The sequence below is a fragment of the Littorina saxatilis genome, linkage group LG11 (genome assembly GCF_037325665.1).
Source record: "Littorina saxatilis isolate snail1 linkage group LG11, US_GU_Lsax_2.0, whole genome shotgun sequence".
Classification (NCBI taxonomy): domain Eukaryota; kingdom Metazoa; phylum Mollusca; class Gastropoda; order Littorinimorpha; family Littorinidae; genus Littorina; species Littorina saxatilis.
In genome coordinates this window covers 31,206,935-31,225,456 of record NC_090255.1, presented here as the reverse complement: position 1 = coordinate 31,225,456, position 18,522 = coordinate 31,206,935, and the positions used below count along the sequence as shown (strand labels likewise).

The window sequence follows — 18,522 nt, the reverse complement described above, 5'->3', positions numbered from 1 at the left end:
TGGTCAAGTAATCTTCGACGAAGCCCGGACTTCGGTATTGCATTTCAGCTTGGTGGCTTGACGGGCGCTGTGGCGTGGTGGTAAGACGTCGGCCTCTTAATCGGAAGGTCGAGGGTTCGAATCCCGGCCGCGGCCGCCTGGTGGGTTAAGTGTGGAGATTTTTCCGATCTCCCAGGTCAACTTATGTGCAGACCTGCTAGTGGCTTATCCCCCTTCGTGTGTACACGCAAGCACAAGACCAAGTGCGCACGGAAAAGATCCTGTAATCCATGTCAGAGTTCGGTGGGTTATAGAAACACGAAAATACCCAGCATGCTTCCTCCGAAAGCGGCGTATGGCTGCCTAAATGGCGGGGTAAAAACGGTCATACACGTAAATACGTGGGAGTTTCAGCCCACGAACGAAGAAGAAGAAGAAGCTTGGTGGCTTAAAAATTAATTAATGACTTTGGTCATTAGAAAATTGTAAAAAAAAAATTATAAAACGATCCAAATTTACGTTTATCTTATTCTCCATCATTTGCTGATTCCAAAAACATATAAATATGTTATATTCGGATTAAAAACAAGCTCTGAAAATTAAATATATAAAAATTATTATCAAAATTAAATTGTCCAAATCAATTTAAAAACACTTTCATCTTATTCCTTGTCGGTTCCTGATTCCAAAAACATATAGATATGATATGTTTGGATTAAAAACACGCTCAGAAAGTTAAAACAAAGAGAGGTACAGAAAAGCGTGCTATCCTTCTTAGCGCAACTACTACCCCGCTCTTCTTGTCAATTTCACTGCCTTTGCCATGAGCGGTGGACTGACGATGCTACGAGTATACGGTCTTGCTGAAAAATGGCATTGCGTTCAGTTTCATTCTGTGAGTTCAACAGCTACTTGACTAAATATTGTATTTTCGCCTTATTTGAACGCATGCGCAGATCGTTTTTGAGAGTGTTTTTGTTCTTCTTCCTTTTCCGGGTTTCTTCTTCGTTCCATGTAAACGCCGAAACTGTTAACTGGTGTATTAGGTACAGTGGATTCCCCACATTCTTCAGATTAATCAAATTTGCCAAAACTCTCCCCTAAACTGTCGGATAAATAGTACCCCCTTTAATGCAGTTCTTACATTCTACAGGACTATTCTTGAAGTCCACAGTGCAGCATACCTAACTGGTCATCCCAGGTATAAGACAGAGATCATCAAGTTGTCATAAAAAACATTATTTTATGGAATGAAGGATCGAGATGCAGCTGCACGCAATTTATTAAGCGGTCAAGATATGATTTTTTTTTTTAAAGCTTTCACAAGACAGCAACATTTTCAACTGTAGAAGACGCTTGTGGTTTTTTTTTTCCACTAAAAAAAAAAGAACTTGAAGAACACATACAGATACACTTGGGGAAGGGGGGCACAACTACATTTTACCCGCAAACAATTCAGAATCATAAAAAATATTGATTCTTCAATATGGTCCTGAATACAAAATGCTGAACAACTAATAAACACTATTTTCCAGGACTCCAGTCAAGAAATCCTTAATCTTCTGTTAATTTAACTGATCATGAACGTATTATGTTCCTTCACTCCTTAGTTCAACTTGCTAAACTGCTGATTATTAATATTCTACCTAATAGGTCACACTGCAACATGATTGTAATCGGCACGGTTGGCCTAGTGGTAAGGCGTCCGCACCGTGATCGGGAGGTCGTGGGTTCGAACCCCGGACGGGTCATACCTAAGACTTTAAAATTGGCAATCTAGTGGCTGCTCCGCCTGGCGTCTGGCATTATGGGGTTAGTGCTAGGACTGGTTGGTCCGGTGTCAGAATAATGTGACTGGGTGAGACATGAAGCCTGTGCTGCGACTTCTGTCTTGTGTGTGGCGCACGTTATATGTCAAAGCAGCACCGCCCTGATATGGCCCTTCGTGGTAGGCTGGGCGTTAAGCAAACAAACAAACATGATTGTAAAATACGTTGATGAAAATATGGGTAATTATCATTACGCGCAAGCAGACATTTTTTGGCAATGATCAAACATCGCTCTCACCTTTTTCTAAAAATTCTTTCAGAATAAGGCCTTAACACTTTCTACCCCAGCTATGTTGACCAAGTTTTTTTTAGCCGAGACCATCTGTGCTGCAGCAGGTCACTCAGAATTGTAGTAACTTTGTAGCAACTGTGTCTCAACACGCTGGAATGCAGGCGTTAGATCAACATTACAGGAAGTGACTGTTAGTACAGATATATCCGTACCAGGTCAGATAGAGCATATGAGTGGGTACGGATATATCTGTACCTGGGAGACAATGAGTTAAGCAGGCAATTGTATCTACCTTAGCTAGTACACACATACAATATCTACTTAGTATCTGAGTGAAGAACTGTTGGTCTGAAAAGTTTGAAACTATCAAAGAGAAGCTCCTGATGGATGTTATCCATCATATTTTCAAGTTATGGTGTGGAGGCTGGAACGGGGGCGTTCGCATTGATTGCAAATTTTCTGACTTGCACTAGCTTCGTAGCACACTCTATTATGTATCCTCCAAAGCTACAACATGCATGCGATGCAACCATAGCTTGATCTACGATTTAGTTACATATGCGTTCATATAGTCTTGAACACAAATTGTGTGACCTGGCAAATCCTAGAAAAAACGCCAAGTGTGACCGCTCTCTAACAACAAAACTATGCACAGGTATAACATAAGATTAAACACAATAAATATCATATAAATTAAAAAAATTGTGTTCCATTCTGAACGTATTAAGAAAACAGTCCAACAAATGATTACAGTTGTAACTACAATACACATACACAAATACTTGATAACATATATAGTAAGCACCAATACATTCAATTTACAAACTTTAGCCGAGATATATTTCCATAGAAAACAACATGCAGTGATCAAACCCAGGGGAAAAGTTGTCAGGATTTTCAAAAGCAGCAAAGCATTTCATCCAACCCTAAACTTTTGTCCTGATAAATGAAAATATAAAAAATCCTGAGATGAAAATAATTTAAAACAAGCAGAGAAATTAAACACATATGGACGTGAATATGCATGAACAAATGCACATGTTAGAACATGTGCTCCTGTGTACACACACACACACACACACACACACACACACACACACACACACACACACACACACTAACCCTACAACAGGCATCAATCAGAAAGAACTCTTACATTCAACCCCACCCGCACCCCAAAATAAATCAGAATAAAACTCATCTTACCATGTCTATGACTAGTATGAGTAAAACCTTGATTCCAAAGGACAAAATAACAAATGTCTACCATGCCAAATTTCTTCTTCAGTTCTGCTAAATTCAGTCAGGAAGGCACACTGACACTTCCTTGTCATGTCAACTCTTAACATTTCTTCTTTCCCTTCTACTGCTGGCATCTGTTGAATCGATGTTGTCAGGAAATATAACTCTGTCAGGATGATTGTGCAATACAGAAGAGTTGTGCTCTGACAGTCAAGCAAACAACACATCGACAGCCTGAGGAACAACTGCCAACTGCTGCACTTTCAGCATACCCTATGCTACGTTTTAAGACAAATTGCTATGCTGTTACGCCAAGCTTAGAATGAATATGCTCAAACAAATAATCACAAGCATGCAACAGTTTGCTCTTTCTTGTGAGTCCTGGTACTCATTTCTGGTTCTCACTCCAGGAAGCGGTCAGAAGTCACACTGAAAAGTGGTACTGCAGACACTGTCTACTGGCCATTATGTTTCTCACTTTACTTAATGAATGTATCCTTGCGCGAACTAGCCTAAATGTGGATGGGCGAATACATTTTAGACAATGCTACACTAAAACACCATTTGCCACGCTGAAAATTCCAGACAAAAATAAATTTCTACACTTGAGCTCTTGTTTTATCCCAGTTATTTGTATGCTTAGTATGCTCGTTAAATTTTCCCTCGTTTGTCTTAGAATGAAATTGTAAAGTGCCTAGAGCCAATTGCTGGGACTCAAGCTATAGAAAAGCTATTTATAATTATCATTATTATTATTTCACAAGAGTTGGCAGGTCAGCAGGAAAGACGAGCAATCGCCACACCTGATTAGCTCAAGTAATGCAGTTAAGGCCCTTTTCTTTTGAAAATGTGAGAAAATATGCACATCCAACCTCAATACTTGTAGCGCCAATACTTGCTGGCCTGCAGTGATCACTGAAAATGTGTTTCGCTTGAGGTCACATGAGTTTAAGAAAGCATTCACGCTCAGCAATCACTGTAGGTCATCGGCAGCGAATCGTGGCTCGGATACGCATTTTATTTTTTTAAAAGGGCATCTTATTGAGCAGAAATTGCAAAACATACACATCAGATTTAAATAATTTGCTGGTTGGCGGCGTGTCATTGTTGGCCTCACGGTCAGGGGCACAACTCTTTCACAGCCAGTACAAACCCCAATAGAGTTATTTCTGAACATCGTCTATTGCCAGACTCTGCCAGCAGTGCAACTGTGCTGTCCCATTTTGGCATACCAAAATTTCCAAAACAGAAAATGATAAAATTAGACATATGTTAGCAAATAAGTCTTTGTGACAAAGCTATGGCTGCTGGCAAGACTAGAGTACTCTGATTATATTCTTGCACTCTACTGAGATTTACAATTATCTAGAAGCAACAAATTACGTTACAGAGGTACATATATTCAGCATACACTGGTAATTATCAAGGGGTATCCATGAATTGGCGTTGTCAATACAACCTATCCAGAATATTCATTACAGTATGAATTTGTCAAATGCAACCTATCCAGAATATTCATTACAGTATGAATTGTCCAATGCAAAATATCCAGAATATTCAAAACCGGGTGATCTGCTTAATGCAACCTATCCAGAATATTCAAAACCGGGTGATCTGTTTAATGCAACCTATCCAGAATATTCAAAACCGGGTGATCTGTTTAATGCGTTCCTATCCAGAATATTTATTACAGGATGAATGGTTCAATACAAACTCGTCCAGCATACTAGCGACACAATACAACACTTCTGTGGTTTGGTCTCTCATATCAAAACACTACAAAGTTTATTCCACCCACAACCACATCTTTCTGGAAAAATCATACCACACAGCGAACGTACAATTGCAACGGTGGAGACGGTCGCATGGTGATGGTCTGTTTTTTGCGGTACGTCACGTCTGGCAGGGGAGAGAACTCAAACTGACGCAGCAGCAGGGCAAGGGTCATCTTGAGTTCCTGTAGGGCGAACTTGTATCCGATACACATGTGAGGACCGGAGATGAAAGGTTGGTAGGTGTAGAGGGGGATGCTCGATTCGTCCAGAAATCTTTCGGGTTTGAACGTCTCTGGGTCATCCCAGTAGGCTGGATTTCTGTAATACAGTGAAAGTGCTCTTTTAAGACTCCCTCTTCTATAAGGCCTCATATTCTCAGATGCTTTCTTCGTGGTGTCACTAAAGTTACCTCCATCTTAAGACTCCCTCTTCTATAAGGCCTCATATTCTCAGATGCTTTCTTCGTGGTGTCACTAAAGTTACCTCCATCTTAAGACTCCCTCTTCTATATTAGGCCTCATATTCTCAGATGCTTTCTTCATGGTGTCACTAAAGTTACCTCCATCTTAAGACTCCCTCTTCTATATTAGGCCTCATATTCTCAGATGCTTTCTTCATGGTGTCACTAAAGTTACCGCCATCTTAAGACTCCCTCCCTTTTAAGACCTACGTTTCTCAGATTTTATGAGGTCTTAACAAAGAGGTACCATTGGTTTAAGCGTGTTTTATTCAATTTCTCATACACACGTTTCAAACAATAACAACATTAAGAACGTTAACAAGCAGATTGCTTATGGACACGTTCTTGAAATGATAATCAATACACATTCCGATAGCAAAACATGGCGAACAAGTGATAGCTTCAACACTTATCTTTATAATCTTTCATTATATTCTATACAAATAAGATGAAGAGAGAGAGAGAGAGAGAGGGAGAGAGAGAATGCCTGGCTGCATCAATTGCACAGTTAATATAATATCAGCCGAAGTGATTAATAAACATAACATAGTCTTGTAAAACAGAGAATATTTTCGTGTTCAAAGATATAGTTAAATCAGTATTTCCAAACAAGAGTGTTTTGCAGTCTAGAACATGTGTTGGCAGACTGTATTGAATAAAATGGTTCTATGTTCTTTAAATTTTGGACAGTGTAACAAGAAATGTTCAGAATCTTCCGGGCAAGCTCCACATGAGGTACCATTAATTCTACACACAATGTGAAAATTGATGTTGCTATAATATAAACTTATTGATCCAATCCCTTATTTTTTAGTCTAACTTTACAGGAAATGTATCACACCACTTATTCAAAGTAAATTCTGGTCTCAAAACAAAACGTTTCTTTCACAGATATAATTATGCTAAAATCAAACGTACTGCATAACAAATAAAGTGACTCCACAGTTTCTTTTTCAAAAACAGAGCTCTCAAAGTGCATGCAAGAACAGTAGCCTCTCAAGTCCAAAGCATCATCCGATGAAGGTTATACGTTTACACAGGAACTGTAAATGAACATATGTACAAATGCAAGGCCTTTTAATTCAGAACAGGCCTCTTACATTTAGGGAAAATACCAGTCATAACAAACTTCATACCTGTGTAAAGCTCCGATGGAAATGTTGACGACGGTTCCTTTGGGTATCTCATATCCACACAGCATCATGTCTTTGGCAGCCTGACGCATAATGATGGGGGCTGGCGGGAAAAGCCTGTGCAAAATACAACAAAAATGATGTTCATACCAAAGAGTCAGATAAAGCTAGACCCCTTTAAAGATCACCAAAAGTCTTGGAAAAAAATCAGGTCTTAAAAAGGAGTGAGTCTTACAATCGAGGTAAATTTACACAATACAGCAGACTTCTACTAACTCGCGGTCCACTAAATCGCGAATTTGGCTATATCGCGGAGACCTCTTGGACCCAAAAAAAACAGGACCGACCTTTAAAAAAAAAATAAAAAAATTAGTCACGTAAAGGCCAAAAAATAGTACAGATCATGAAAAATTGTTCTATCATAACCACGCTATCTCTCTCTGGGTCCGATGGCCTTTCATCATGCAGTAAATTGTCATTTCATCTTATCAGTCTCTCTCTCTTTCTCTCCCTCAGTCTCTCCAAATAGTGTTCTACGTGTGTGTGTGTTTTCAGGTTGTGTACATTACGGGTTGATCGAGACCTGCGAACAAAAGAAAAACAAACCTTTCACGCGCACGTGCCCCACTCAGTCAAAAACTTTCATGCCACGATCGGTATCATCAAATTGGCCACGTGCCTATAGAGGTTAAGTGTCTGACCAGTCTGAACACTCGAGTCCAGGTAATTGCGATCTCTGCTAGATGGTCCGGGTGGCCACAGGCGCCAATCAAGTGCTTAAACTGCGCTTCAGTCTTCTGCAATCTAGTCAGGCATGCAATTTAACACTCGAGTCCCGCTAATCGCTATCTCAGCTAGACGCCCCGGATTTTCTACAGGCGCCATAAAGTGCTTCAGCTTCTTGCGTTTCCAAACGAAATAAAATAATGTGGTAATTCACCATGGCTTGCGTTCTGTTCATTGTCAGTTCAGTGTGTGTGTGTGCAGCAGTGAGTCGCTATACGCGTACAGTGTATGTCTGTGTCTGTCTGTGTCTGATTAACTAGTAAGTTTGTGACGACGTATGAGTCGGAGGAAAAAGAAAAGAAATCGTCATCTGCTGATAAAAGAAAACGTGTCATCGCAGTTAATCTTTTGAGAACTTACCGTATTTTCCGGGTTACAAGGCGCTACAGCGCATAAGGTCATGATTCTTTAAAAAAAAAATTGTAATCCAGTCACCCATTGGGCGCAGGGGGCCGATAGGGCGCACCAAAATTGAAAAAGTTGGGGGCTCGTCCGGGATCCTAGCACCTGTTGTTAGAAATTTCAGTCACCTCAACTTAGGCAAAGTCCTTTGTCCTTTTCCCTCAGCAAGTTCGATCGCTTTCTACTTGTATTCTGCATCGTAAGCAAGTCGCTTCGTCTTCGGCATGGTTGCTGTGTGACTGTGTGAGGGTGTGTCATGAAATCAAACTGCCGAGAAATGTGACGATCAGTGTGAGTTGTGTAAACAAGTGCTCACGGAATTTTAACAAACGACTGCTGGTATTCGAGATGGAGGTGAGTTCTTGTCACGTTTTGTTCCCCATGATTTTTTCCCAATTTATTTTTTTTTTCGTATTTCATACACGGATTAGGTGCTTCGTTATACAAGGCGCAGGGGTCAAACTCGAGGAAAAAAGTCGCGCCTTATGACCCGGAAAATTCGGTACCGTATTTGACAGATTACAAGACACACCGTTTTATATGCCGCACCCCAGACTTTTAACAAAAATATTGGGACGAGCCACGTATAGGCCACGTCACTATATTAGCCGCCGTCGAAAAAAATATAATCAGATCGTGTCAATCAATCAAAACAACCAGGCAAACGAAAGTACGGTATTTGGCGAAATCGGCTCCGAGAATAAACAAGCGAAACAAAGAAGAAAAGTGAAAAAGTTTGAAGAAAAATATCACACACACACAATTTGTAACCAACACACACATGTAGTCCCACCCGGAATAAGCTTTTTTAGGATGATTTACGACTTTTGCGCACATTTCGAGCAGACGAAAACACAACATGGCGGCTCTCGCTCCTCCAACTATCGCGAGACACAAAAAAACGAAATCTCGCGCACGCGAGTTCCTGATACATCCGGTGTTTCTCTGTACGCTATCTTGTCACGACAACTTGTTGAAAAACAAAGATTCGCGAAAGAAAGAGAAAAGCGCCGAGTCTTGAGTAGAGAGCTAATAAAGTACTGGTAATCGCAAATCGAGCGAAATGAAAATCCGCGGCGACTTCCATTAGGTGAATGCTATTCAAGTTTAGGTAACGTTTTAGCCGCATCTTTTAATAAACCGCAATGCGGTTGTTTTTTTTTAAAAGTCGCGGCTTGTAGTCCGTCAAATACGGTAGTTGCCAACAGAAGCGTCACACTTGCGAGAAACGCAGTAACACATACACATGAACATTGTAGCACAACCACATGCCAGGCGTGCGTGCGCACATGCACACACACACGCACGCACACACACACATGCACGCACACACACATGCACTCACACGGCAAACGCACACACGCCAATGTGACACTCACATGCTTTTTGTGACCAACAAGGGAAATAACCGCGCTTTTCTCTGACTCAGAAGAAAACGCGGTTTCTTCCCTTTAATTGGACCCCAAACTGCATCGCGCATCGGATATATCGCGATCAAAAATCTTTGGACCCCAAAGACCGCGAGTAAGTGGAAGTCTGCTGTATTAACAGAAAATCTCAAAAATAAAATAGAAATCAACTATTCTCTGAAAATCATTTTTTTCTCAATAACAAAAAAGCTAAATTTTAGAATCAGACCAAAATACACCCTACCACAATCCAAGACTTAAAACACCCATTTCATCATGCAATGATCACAATCAGTATAGCTGGCAGACAAAAAACTGCGCACTGTCTCCTATATGGTCAGTACCATGACACATCAAGCCTATTTGGCTGTGGGCTTTGTCGTTCCTCAAGAGCGGTCTGCGTCCTCTGATACTTCATTTTCTCATTTCATTAGGCCAAAAAAAAAAAATTGTCTGTTTAGGGTAACATGACCAAAAAAAGTAGGGTCGGTAGGTAGGTAGTTTTTTTTTTTTTTTTTTTTTTTTTTTTTTTTTTTTTTGGTGTGTAAATGCTATGTTGGCTGAACATTCACTTCTTATATTTGATGAATACATGTTTCAAAACTAACGTATAAATAAAACAGAGAGAAAGGGAGAGAAAGAAACGCCAAATGTCTCTTTTTAGCATTTTTACCTCTTTTTTTTTCTTTTTTTTTTTGAAATCAAAAAAAAGTTTTTGGGTCGGCGCCAAATCGATAGGGTCGGTCGGGTTACCCTAAACAGACAATTTTTTTTTTTTGCCTTAACTCTAGTATCCCCATGCTGGGAAATCCGGGTCGCTTCTTCCCATTGGAAAGCTAGTGGCAACAAGAGCGCTTACCCAAGTGTGTCAGCCCTGAAAGTCCAACAAACGTGAGCCTGCATGGGAAAACCCGGCTAAAGACGCAGCAAGCTATTTTCGGCTACAATGGAAATCCATCAATCAATCAATGAGTCTTATATCGCGCATATTCCGTGGGTACAGTTCTAGGCGCTCTGCAGTGATGCCGTGTGAGATGAAATTTTATACGGCCAGTAGATTGCAGCCATTTCGGCGCATATTTACCTTTCACGGCCTATTATTCCAAGTCACACGGGTATAGGTAGACAATTATTAACTGTGCCTAAGCAATTTTGCCAGGAAAGACCCTTTTGTCAATCGTGGGATCTTTAACGTGCACACTCAATGTAGTGTACACGGGGGGAGGTTCGGACACCGAAGAGAGTCTGCACACAAAGTTGACTCTGTGAAATAAATTTCTGCCGAACCTGGGATCGAACTCACGCTGACAGCGGCCAACTGAATACAAATCCAGCGCGCTACCAACTGATAGGGATACTTCTTCTTCTTCTGCGTTTGTGGGCTGAAACTCCCACGTACACTCGTGTTTTTTGCACGAGTGGAATTTTACGTGTATGACCGTTTTTTACCCCGCCATTTAGGCAGCCATACGCCGTTTTCGGAGGAAGCATGCTGGGTGTTTTCGTGTTTCTATAACCCACCGAATTCTGACATGGATTACAGGATCTTTTTCGTGCGCACTTGGTCTTGTGCTTGCGTGTACACACAGGGGTGTTCGGACACCGAGGAGAGTCTGCACACAAAGTTGACTCTGAGAAATAAATCTCTCGCCGAACGTGGGGACGAACTCACGCTGACAGCGGCCAACTGGATACAATTATCAATCTTCAGATTTACTGCTAAATCGCTTTATTGATCATCCAACTTCATCATCCCAAAAGGATTTCACCTGTGTATTTCAAATAAGAACTGTGAAAAAACTATTACAGTTAGATCAATTCTGTTTTTTGTCAAATATTTGTCAAAGTCTCAAGTTTCATATCATTTCAAAAAGTAAAAAGTAAAAATGTTCCCATTTAGCCTGGTTTTCCCATGCAGGCTCACAAATGGTGTACTCGCCTTTGGCTTGTGATTCTGAACATTTACTAGCCAGAGAGCAAACTTTACTAGCCAAACCAACAATTTGTTTCAGCAACTTTACCCGCATTTGACGAGTAGATGAACATTTCTACTTGCCAGTTACATGTTTCTACTTGCCATGGCGAGTACAATACTCGCCACTTTCAGGCCTGTGTGTGCATGTTTCGGTGAATTCAGCCACCTGCACTTATGGCAGATTGACCAAGGTCTTTTATGTGCCATTGTGGTGACACGGGGGTGCGACAAGGATACCGTCTCTGAGTCTGCACATAAAGTTGACCTATGTCTGTCCCTGTCGGGATTTGAACCTGTGACCTTAGGATCACACTGTCAGTGCTTTATCACCTGAGTTACAACAATAACAATGAAATACAAAGAAAAAAAATCACATGGTACATCATGAGAATTGCAGCTACATACCTCAGAGCTTCCTTGACGACACAGTTAATGTAGGTCAGCTGTTCCAGGTCGTCGTTTGTGATTGGCTGACCAGAGCGAGGCAGGTGTGACATCACTTCCTCTCTGGCTTTGGTCTGAATGTCAGGGTGTGTGGCCATACACAGTAGGATCCAAGTTAAGCTGGAGGCAGTTGTCTGTTAAATAAAGAGAAATCATTTATTCAAATTACATGTATATTTACCTTCACTGGAATTTTTAGCAGAAATATACTGCAAGCACAATAATTCATTCTTCAAATTCAAAAACAGAATGAAAACATCAGAGATGTTCTTTGGAATCAACAGTTGACCTTATTTCAAATCGCTGAAACCTTTGCCAACATTTCAGCACAGATGCTTTCTTTATTTGTCTTTTATTTGGTGTTTAACGTCGTTTTCAACCACGAAGGTTATATCGCGACGAGGGAAAGGGGGGAGATGGGATAGGGGAAAGGGGAGAGATGGGATAGAGCCACTTGTTAAGTGTTTCTTGTTCACAAAAGCATTAATAAAAATTGCTCCAGGGGCTTGCAACGTAGTACAATATATGACCTTACTGGGAGAATGCAAGTTTCCAGTACAAAGGACTAAACATTTCTTACATACTGCTTGACTAAAATCTTTACAAACATTGACTATATTCTATACAAGAACCACTTAACAAGGGTAAAAGGAGAAACAGAATCCATTAGTCGCCTCTTACGACATGCGGGGTGCAAAGAAATAAGGATGTGGAAAAGAAGACTTTTGGTAAGTGAAATAAAGGTGATGGATCCAGTCAGGTAGAAATAAGACAACAAGAAAAGAATTGGAAAACTGCAGGGAATAGTAGGGAGAGTTTTCTTGGAAGGAAATATAGGTGAAAGGACTGGTAAGGCAGAAATAAGACAAAAGAAGAGAAGTAATTAAAGGGGTGGGGTAGCTCTGTTTAAACGCTCCCGCTGCGTGAAGGCGACCCCATGGGAGCAACACAGATGCTGAACGTTTTCCTACATGGAGAAAGTTGAAGAGAAACTTCAGAAAACTTATAGGTTTCTTATGTGTCTCTTATATGGCCATATATGTTCATTTCGTACGGTTAATATATTGCTCAGACTGTTAGCTTCAGTCGCTTCCTGTAACGTCCATCTAACGCCTGCAATTCAGCGTGTTGATACACAGTTACTACAATTCTGAGTGACCTGCTGCAGCACAACTGGTCTCGGCTAAAACAAACTTGGTCAACATAGGTGGGGTAGAAAGTGTTAAGAAGACCATGGCATTGGTAAATGCTACAGGAGTGGAAGTCTAAAAGGAACAAACGAGAAGAAGCAGAAGAAGAAGAAGAAGAAGCGATTCAGCATGAAACAAATGTTACCTCGTGACCTGCCAACATGAAGGTCATAACGTGGTCTTGCAGTTGTTGTTCTGACAGCCCCGCCCCTGACTCAACGTCCGACGCTGACAGCAACATCTCCAGCAAATCCATCCCCAACAACTTTTCTGTGAGAAAAAGAAAACGATAAAGCACCTTGCACTTTTCTTCTTCCCTTAATTCTTCCTTCGTGGGCTGGAAATCCCTCGTTCACTCGTGTTTTTACGCGCATGGCCATTTTTACCCTGCCATTCAGGCAGCCATACGCCGCTTTTGGGGGCTTGTAGTTTTAACCTCCAAAGATGCCTTCCTTCCCGTGCAAAATGTTTACAGTTAAACCCCCCTTTTAAGACCCCCAAGTTTAAGACTGATCCTCCCTTTTCAGACCCTGTTTTCTCAGATATTCTGTTCATAACCTCTGTAAATGTACCCCCCTTTTAAGACTCCCTCCTTTACAAGACCTGATTGTCTCTGCTTTTTTGAGATCTTAAAAGGGGGGGGGGGGGTAACTAAATCAACATAGACTTGCCCAGGCCTTATCATAGGTAGAGAACATCGTTCCACTTGAACAGTAGAATTTTTGTGTGTGGAAATAATTTGGTATCTGGCAGCTATGTCAATCTGTTAAATTAAATCAGAAAATAATTCCCACTATGAGCAGGAAGCAGCAGGGGCGGGGATGTAGCTCAGTCGGTAGCGCGCTGGATTTGTATCCAGTTTGCCGCTGTCAGCGTGAGTTCGTCCCCACGTTCGGCGAGAGATATATATTTCTCAGAGTCAACTTTGTGTGCAGACTCTCCTCGGTGTCCGAACACCCCCCGTGTGTACACGCGCAAGCACAAGACCAAGTGCGCAACAAAAAAGATCCTGTAATCCATGTCAGAGTTGGGTGGGTTATAGAAACACGAAAATACCCAGCATGCTTCCTCCGAAAACGGCGTATGGCTGCCTAAATGGCGGGGTAAAAAACGGTCATACACGTAAAATTCCACTCGTGCAAAAAACACGAGTGTACATGGGAGTTTCAGCCCACGAACGCAGAAGAAGCAGGAAGCAGCCAGGCTGTAGGTGTGTGGTATGTGTCCAAGTGGCAGAAAGCTCTCATCCCATGTTTCTTCTTCTTCTTCAGCGTTCCAGAATTGTCTGGTTACGTGTGAGCTCGTTTGCCCATTTGGGTTCCCCACACTATACTCTGAGAGCATAGTCAGCTTCACTCCGCTTTCGTTGAGTAGGCATGCTGGGTATTTTCGTGTTTCCATAACCCACCGAACTCTGACATGGATTACAGGATCTTTTCCGTGCGCACTTGGTCTTGTGCTTGCGTGTACACACGAAGGGGGTTAAGTCACTAGCAGGTCTGCACATAAGTTGACCTGGGAGATCGGAAAAATCTCCACTCTTAACCCACCAGGCGGCAGCGACCGGGATTCGAACTCACGACCTCCCGATTAGGAGGCCGACGTCTTACCACCACGCCACGAAGCCCGTCTCATCCCATGTAAAAGCCTGTTCAGATCTGTGGCCGGCAATGTGATGGTTTACATGGGAAGCAAGATGTAACTTCCAGAACTGAAGTGGAATAATATTAGTCCTGCATGGACGGGCGCATGCAGTGGTGTGGTGGTAAGACGTCGGCCTCTTAATCGGAAGGTCGAGAGTTCGAATCCCGGCCGCGGTCGCCTGGTGGGTTAAGAGTGGAGATTTTTCCGATCTCCCAGGTCAACTTATGTGCAGACCTGCTTAGTGACTTAACCCCCCTCGTGTGTACACGCAAGCACAAAACCAAGTGCGCACGGAAAAGATCCTGTAATCCATGTCAGAGTTCGATGGGTTATAGAAACAGGAAAATACCCAGCTTGCCTCCCCCGAAATCGGCGTATGCTGCCTGAATGGCGGGGTAAAAACGGTCATACATGTAAACATCCACTCGTGCTAAAAACATGAGTGAACGTGGGAGTCTAAGCCCATGAACGAAGAAGAAGAAGAAGATGTCCTGCATGGAAGTTTTGATATGGGCGTGGCCATATTAATATGTATTGTAAACAACTTTGTGATGCCAGTGCTATTGATATCACTAGCAATGGTAAATTTCAAAAATTACTATTTTTCCCCCAAAACAAGTTTCTGAATTTGTTGTACGTACAATATTGAAATTGCACCTTGAACATTACTTGTCATTTTGTATAAATCTTCTACCCTTTCAGTGACATGTTTCATTGCTCTGAATCTCTCTCAGATTTGGTAGAAAGCCAAAATTCAAAGATGCAAACCTGCAGCATTTTCTTCCATAGATTTCTTTTTCTTGCTGATGATGGTGTGAATGAGTGAGTGGAGCAACGACAGGCTGGAATCAAACGTCCGGTTATCCTCCGTTGGCATTAGTCGGTAAAGAGCTGGTACCACGATTCTCAGCAACCTGAAAATATTTTACAGTTCAGTTTTACTGTGGTAGCTTAATTCCATTGCAGGAATTTTCACCATCACTCTTTTCATTAGACTCTAAATGAGAATGTTCAAAACAGGTTCTATATAGTGCCTGTCAGGATGTAAATCTTTATTGGTCGGTCATTTATTAAACCCAGATAAGACTGTGTGTGTGTGTGTGTGTGTGTGTGTGTGTGTGTGTGTGTGTGTGTGTGTGTGTGTGTGTGTGTGTGTGTGTGTGTGTGTGTGTGTTAGACATGACATTTATGGGTTTTATGTATGAACATGTATGTAATATGAGTACTAAATTAATGATGAAATGGTGCTGTTATTGGTATGCATTAATTGACAGAAGAAGACTCGTATCGTGAAAAACATTATTATTGATTCGCATGCCTGTTGGACCATGATTATGGGGCCTGTACCGTTACCTGTAGAGCTGAGTCTCCATGCACTCACGTGCAACAGGTGGAAAACCTGAATGTTCAAATGTATAGGGTGAGCTGCGACTGTGTCGCCAGTTAAACAAGTTGTTACAGCACTTGCCAAACTAACATCTTAGAGGCAAGACGGAAGGCTCTGTCGCTCCAATGCGCAGGTAAACTATTTTTCAAGAATGGTTTAGCATAGCAGTAATTCTTTTATGATGGTGAATAAGCACTGTAATAGTGTTCATTTATGTAATATGTATTCATTGTATTGGTTGTTATTGTGGATACTTTAAAGGGTTGAATAACTTGTAGATAATTAGTTCGGACAAGTGTGTGTGCTTGAATGTGAAGTATAATTACGACCCAGGGTGAATGATGAGTGAATTACTACGTGTACCACATAAATATTTAGAATATTAATTGACTCCCTTATTCCTTAAAGGAGCCTGTCTATCCGGAGCGGATGCTGCCGGAAGACGAGAACTATCTTCGCGAGAGCTTCGTTCAGGAAAGCAGACGCAGGACCCGAAACAGAAGGAGCGGAGGATTCCTGACTATCTTTGATGCGACGCCATTTTCGCAAGAGCTCAGGGAAGCAGACGCAAGGAAACGGAAAAGACTATGAACGGAGGATATCTTCGAGTCTACACTTATGAGCAACTCAACAGACGTCTACGGCTATGGTGGTAATTTTACTCATCTAGTGCCCTGGGTCGTTATGTTGAAGGATGATTGAAGAATTGCTGTGAGTGTATGTGTATTTGTATGTTATGTTCTGTGAATCATATAAACAGTTAAGCTATATTTTTTTCTCGTATTGTTTGGAATGAAGTGTGGGAGAAAGACGAACGCGTATGAAAGAAAGAATATTAACTTCTGACTGTCTATAACTATTTTGAGTATTTCATTCCTGACAGTGTGTGTGTGTGTGTGTGTGTGTGTGTGTGTGTGTGTGCATGTGCGTCTGAGCGTGCATGAGTGCATAAATGAGTGTGTACTTGCATGTGTTTGTGTGTGTGTGTGTGTGTGTGTGTGTGTGTGTGTGTGTGTGTGTGTGTGTTGAGATGGTAGGTCTTTAGGGGTCTGTATATCAGTGTATGCATGTCCACATACACATGTTCAATGTGCATCCTTCTTTACCAATAGCAAGTATACCATGAAGCACAATACAGCAAAGTTTACATTTGGTTCACAGCTTTCGGTCCAAGTAGTGTAACCACTTTCAATAATGTGTATTGTTACTTGTAGAGCAACCTGGCCTGAGACTTTGGTTTGGCTTTTGGTAATGGTAAACTTGAGTGTCCTTGGGCAATTACCTTGAGAAAATTCTGGCTGCTATGCCTATGCAGCAGCCGAGTCATGCTACCCAGTCTTTTTTGTGTCTTTTTTGCAGACATGGGATTCTTCCGTAAATTTAAATTTTTAGGCTCCAGGGATCATTCTTGAGATTCGTGCAAATCTGCTGAGAAAATTTTGGGGTATATGTAGGTATAGACCCAAGTTTTTCGGCCGGTCCGCTGATCGCGACGCTCCATTCCATACTATTCTTGAACGGTTGGTTCCTAAAACGGTCAGACTGTTGCTGGTCGATCCGTATGGGAACGCGCTCTTTGTCTCCTACAGTCACCGTTTCAACGTAGCTATCGGGGATTCAGTATAAGCATACCGTATGAGAATGATTCGGCGCCATTTTTACATCGCTTCGAGCCACCTGCCAAAATGATGAGGAAGCTAAAGCGAGACGAAACCGTTCTAGCCCGAGAAATTGACCAGCAGAAGTACAAGAAAAATCTCTGGAGATTCGACTGGCTAGATGAAGATGTATCATTAAGCTGGAAAGACGAGAAAGGCCAGAAGACACAAGACGTGAAACTGAAAGTTGGCGATGCTTTTGCTAAAATCAACTTGCCGGGAAAAGCTCAGTGCACTTTGTGCAACGATGTTATCAACTACGGCTCCAATGGAAAGACTGCCCTCAAAAGCCACTTGAAAAGCAACAAGCACCTGACTATCCTGAAAACCCAGTCGGGTAATCAGTCACTGGGGTCGTTTGGCACCGACAAGGTAAGAACATTGAAACCACACGGTGACACCGTCACACGCCACCACCCCCCACCCCCCGCCTCTCTCTCTCTCTCTCTCTCTCTCTCTCTCTCTCTCTCTCTTTCTCCTCCTTATTTTGAGTCTTAGTGTAAAATTAATTTGAGAAACATGGGAAGGAAAAGAAAGGGGGGGGGGGGCTATGATTAAGCTGAAATATGCATTTCAGGGCCATTTTTGTGTGTCTAAAACACTAAAAACCTTCAGCGTCTGGGGGCGCTGCCCCCACACCCCAACCAGGGACGTTGCCCCTGAACCCCACTGGGGGCCTTCTACGGCCCCCAGACCCTCACCTTGTTTTTCCTTAATTATCACTTTTTCTGAATCCCATGTCTGTTTTTGTGTGTGCTAAATAATGATTAGTGCATCATTTTGCAATGTCATGCACACATTGGAATTGCAAGTGCCTTACTCAAAAGATGAAGAGTCAAATAATCCAGCAAATTCCTCTCACCTGTTCCCTCCACCAGACAAAACATAGTTAAAAGCGCTTGAGGTTTTCTCGCTTGGATCTTGTTGTGAATTTGACTTGTAGCCAAACCCTGCCTCACAAATGATGTCAAACGTCT

General features: G+C 41.9%; 1 protein-coding gene across 1 annotated transcript in view; it reads right to left on the bottom strand.

The window, feature by feature from the left end:
- Window positions 1–738: 738 nt before the first annotated feature.
- LOC138980602 (cytochrome P450 4A4-like) overlaps window positions 739–18,522 on the bottom strand; it is a 34,960-nt gene continuing 17,176 nt past the window's right edge. The window contains exons 6-11 of the mRNA XM_070353517.1: window positions 18,408–18,520; window positions 15,269–15,414; window positions 13,002–13,126; window positions 11,628–11,800; window positions 6,654–6,767; window positions 739–5,375 (exon numbers count right to left, since the gene is read on the bottom strand). Coding sequence (XP_070209618.1) covers window positions 5,102–5,375; window positions 6,654–6,767; window positions 11,628–11,800; window positions 13,002–13,126; window positions 15,269–15,414; window positions 18,408–18,520 — 945 coding nt within the window. The 3' untranslated portion in view covers window positions 739–5,101. The remainder of the gene's footprint in view (window positions 5,376–6,653; window positions 6,768–11,627; window positions 11,801–13,001; window positions 13,127–15,268; window positions 15,415–18,407; window positions 18,521–18,522) is intronic.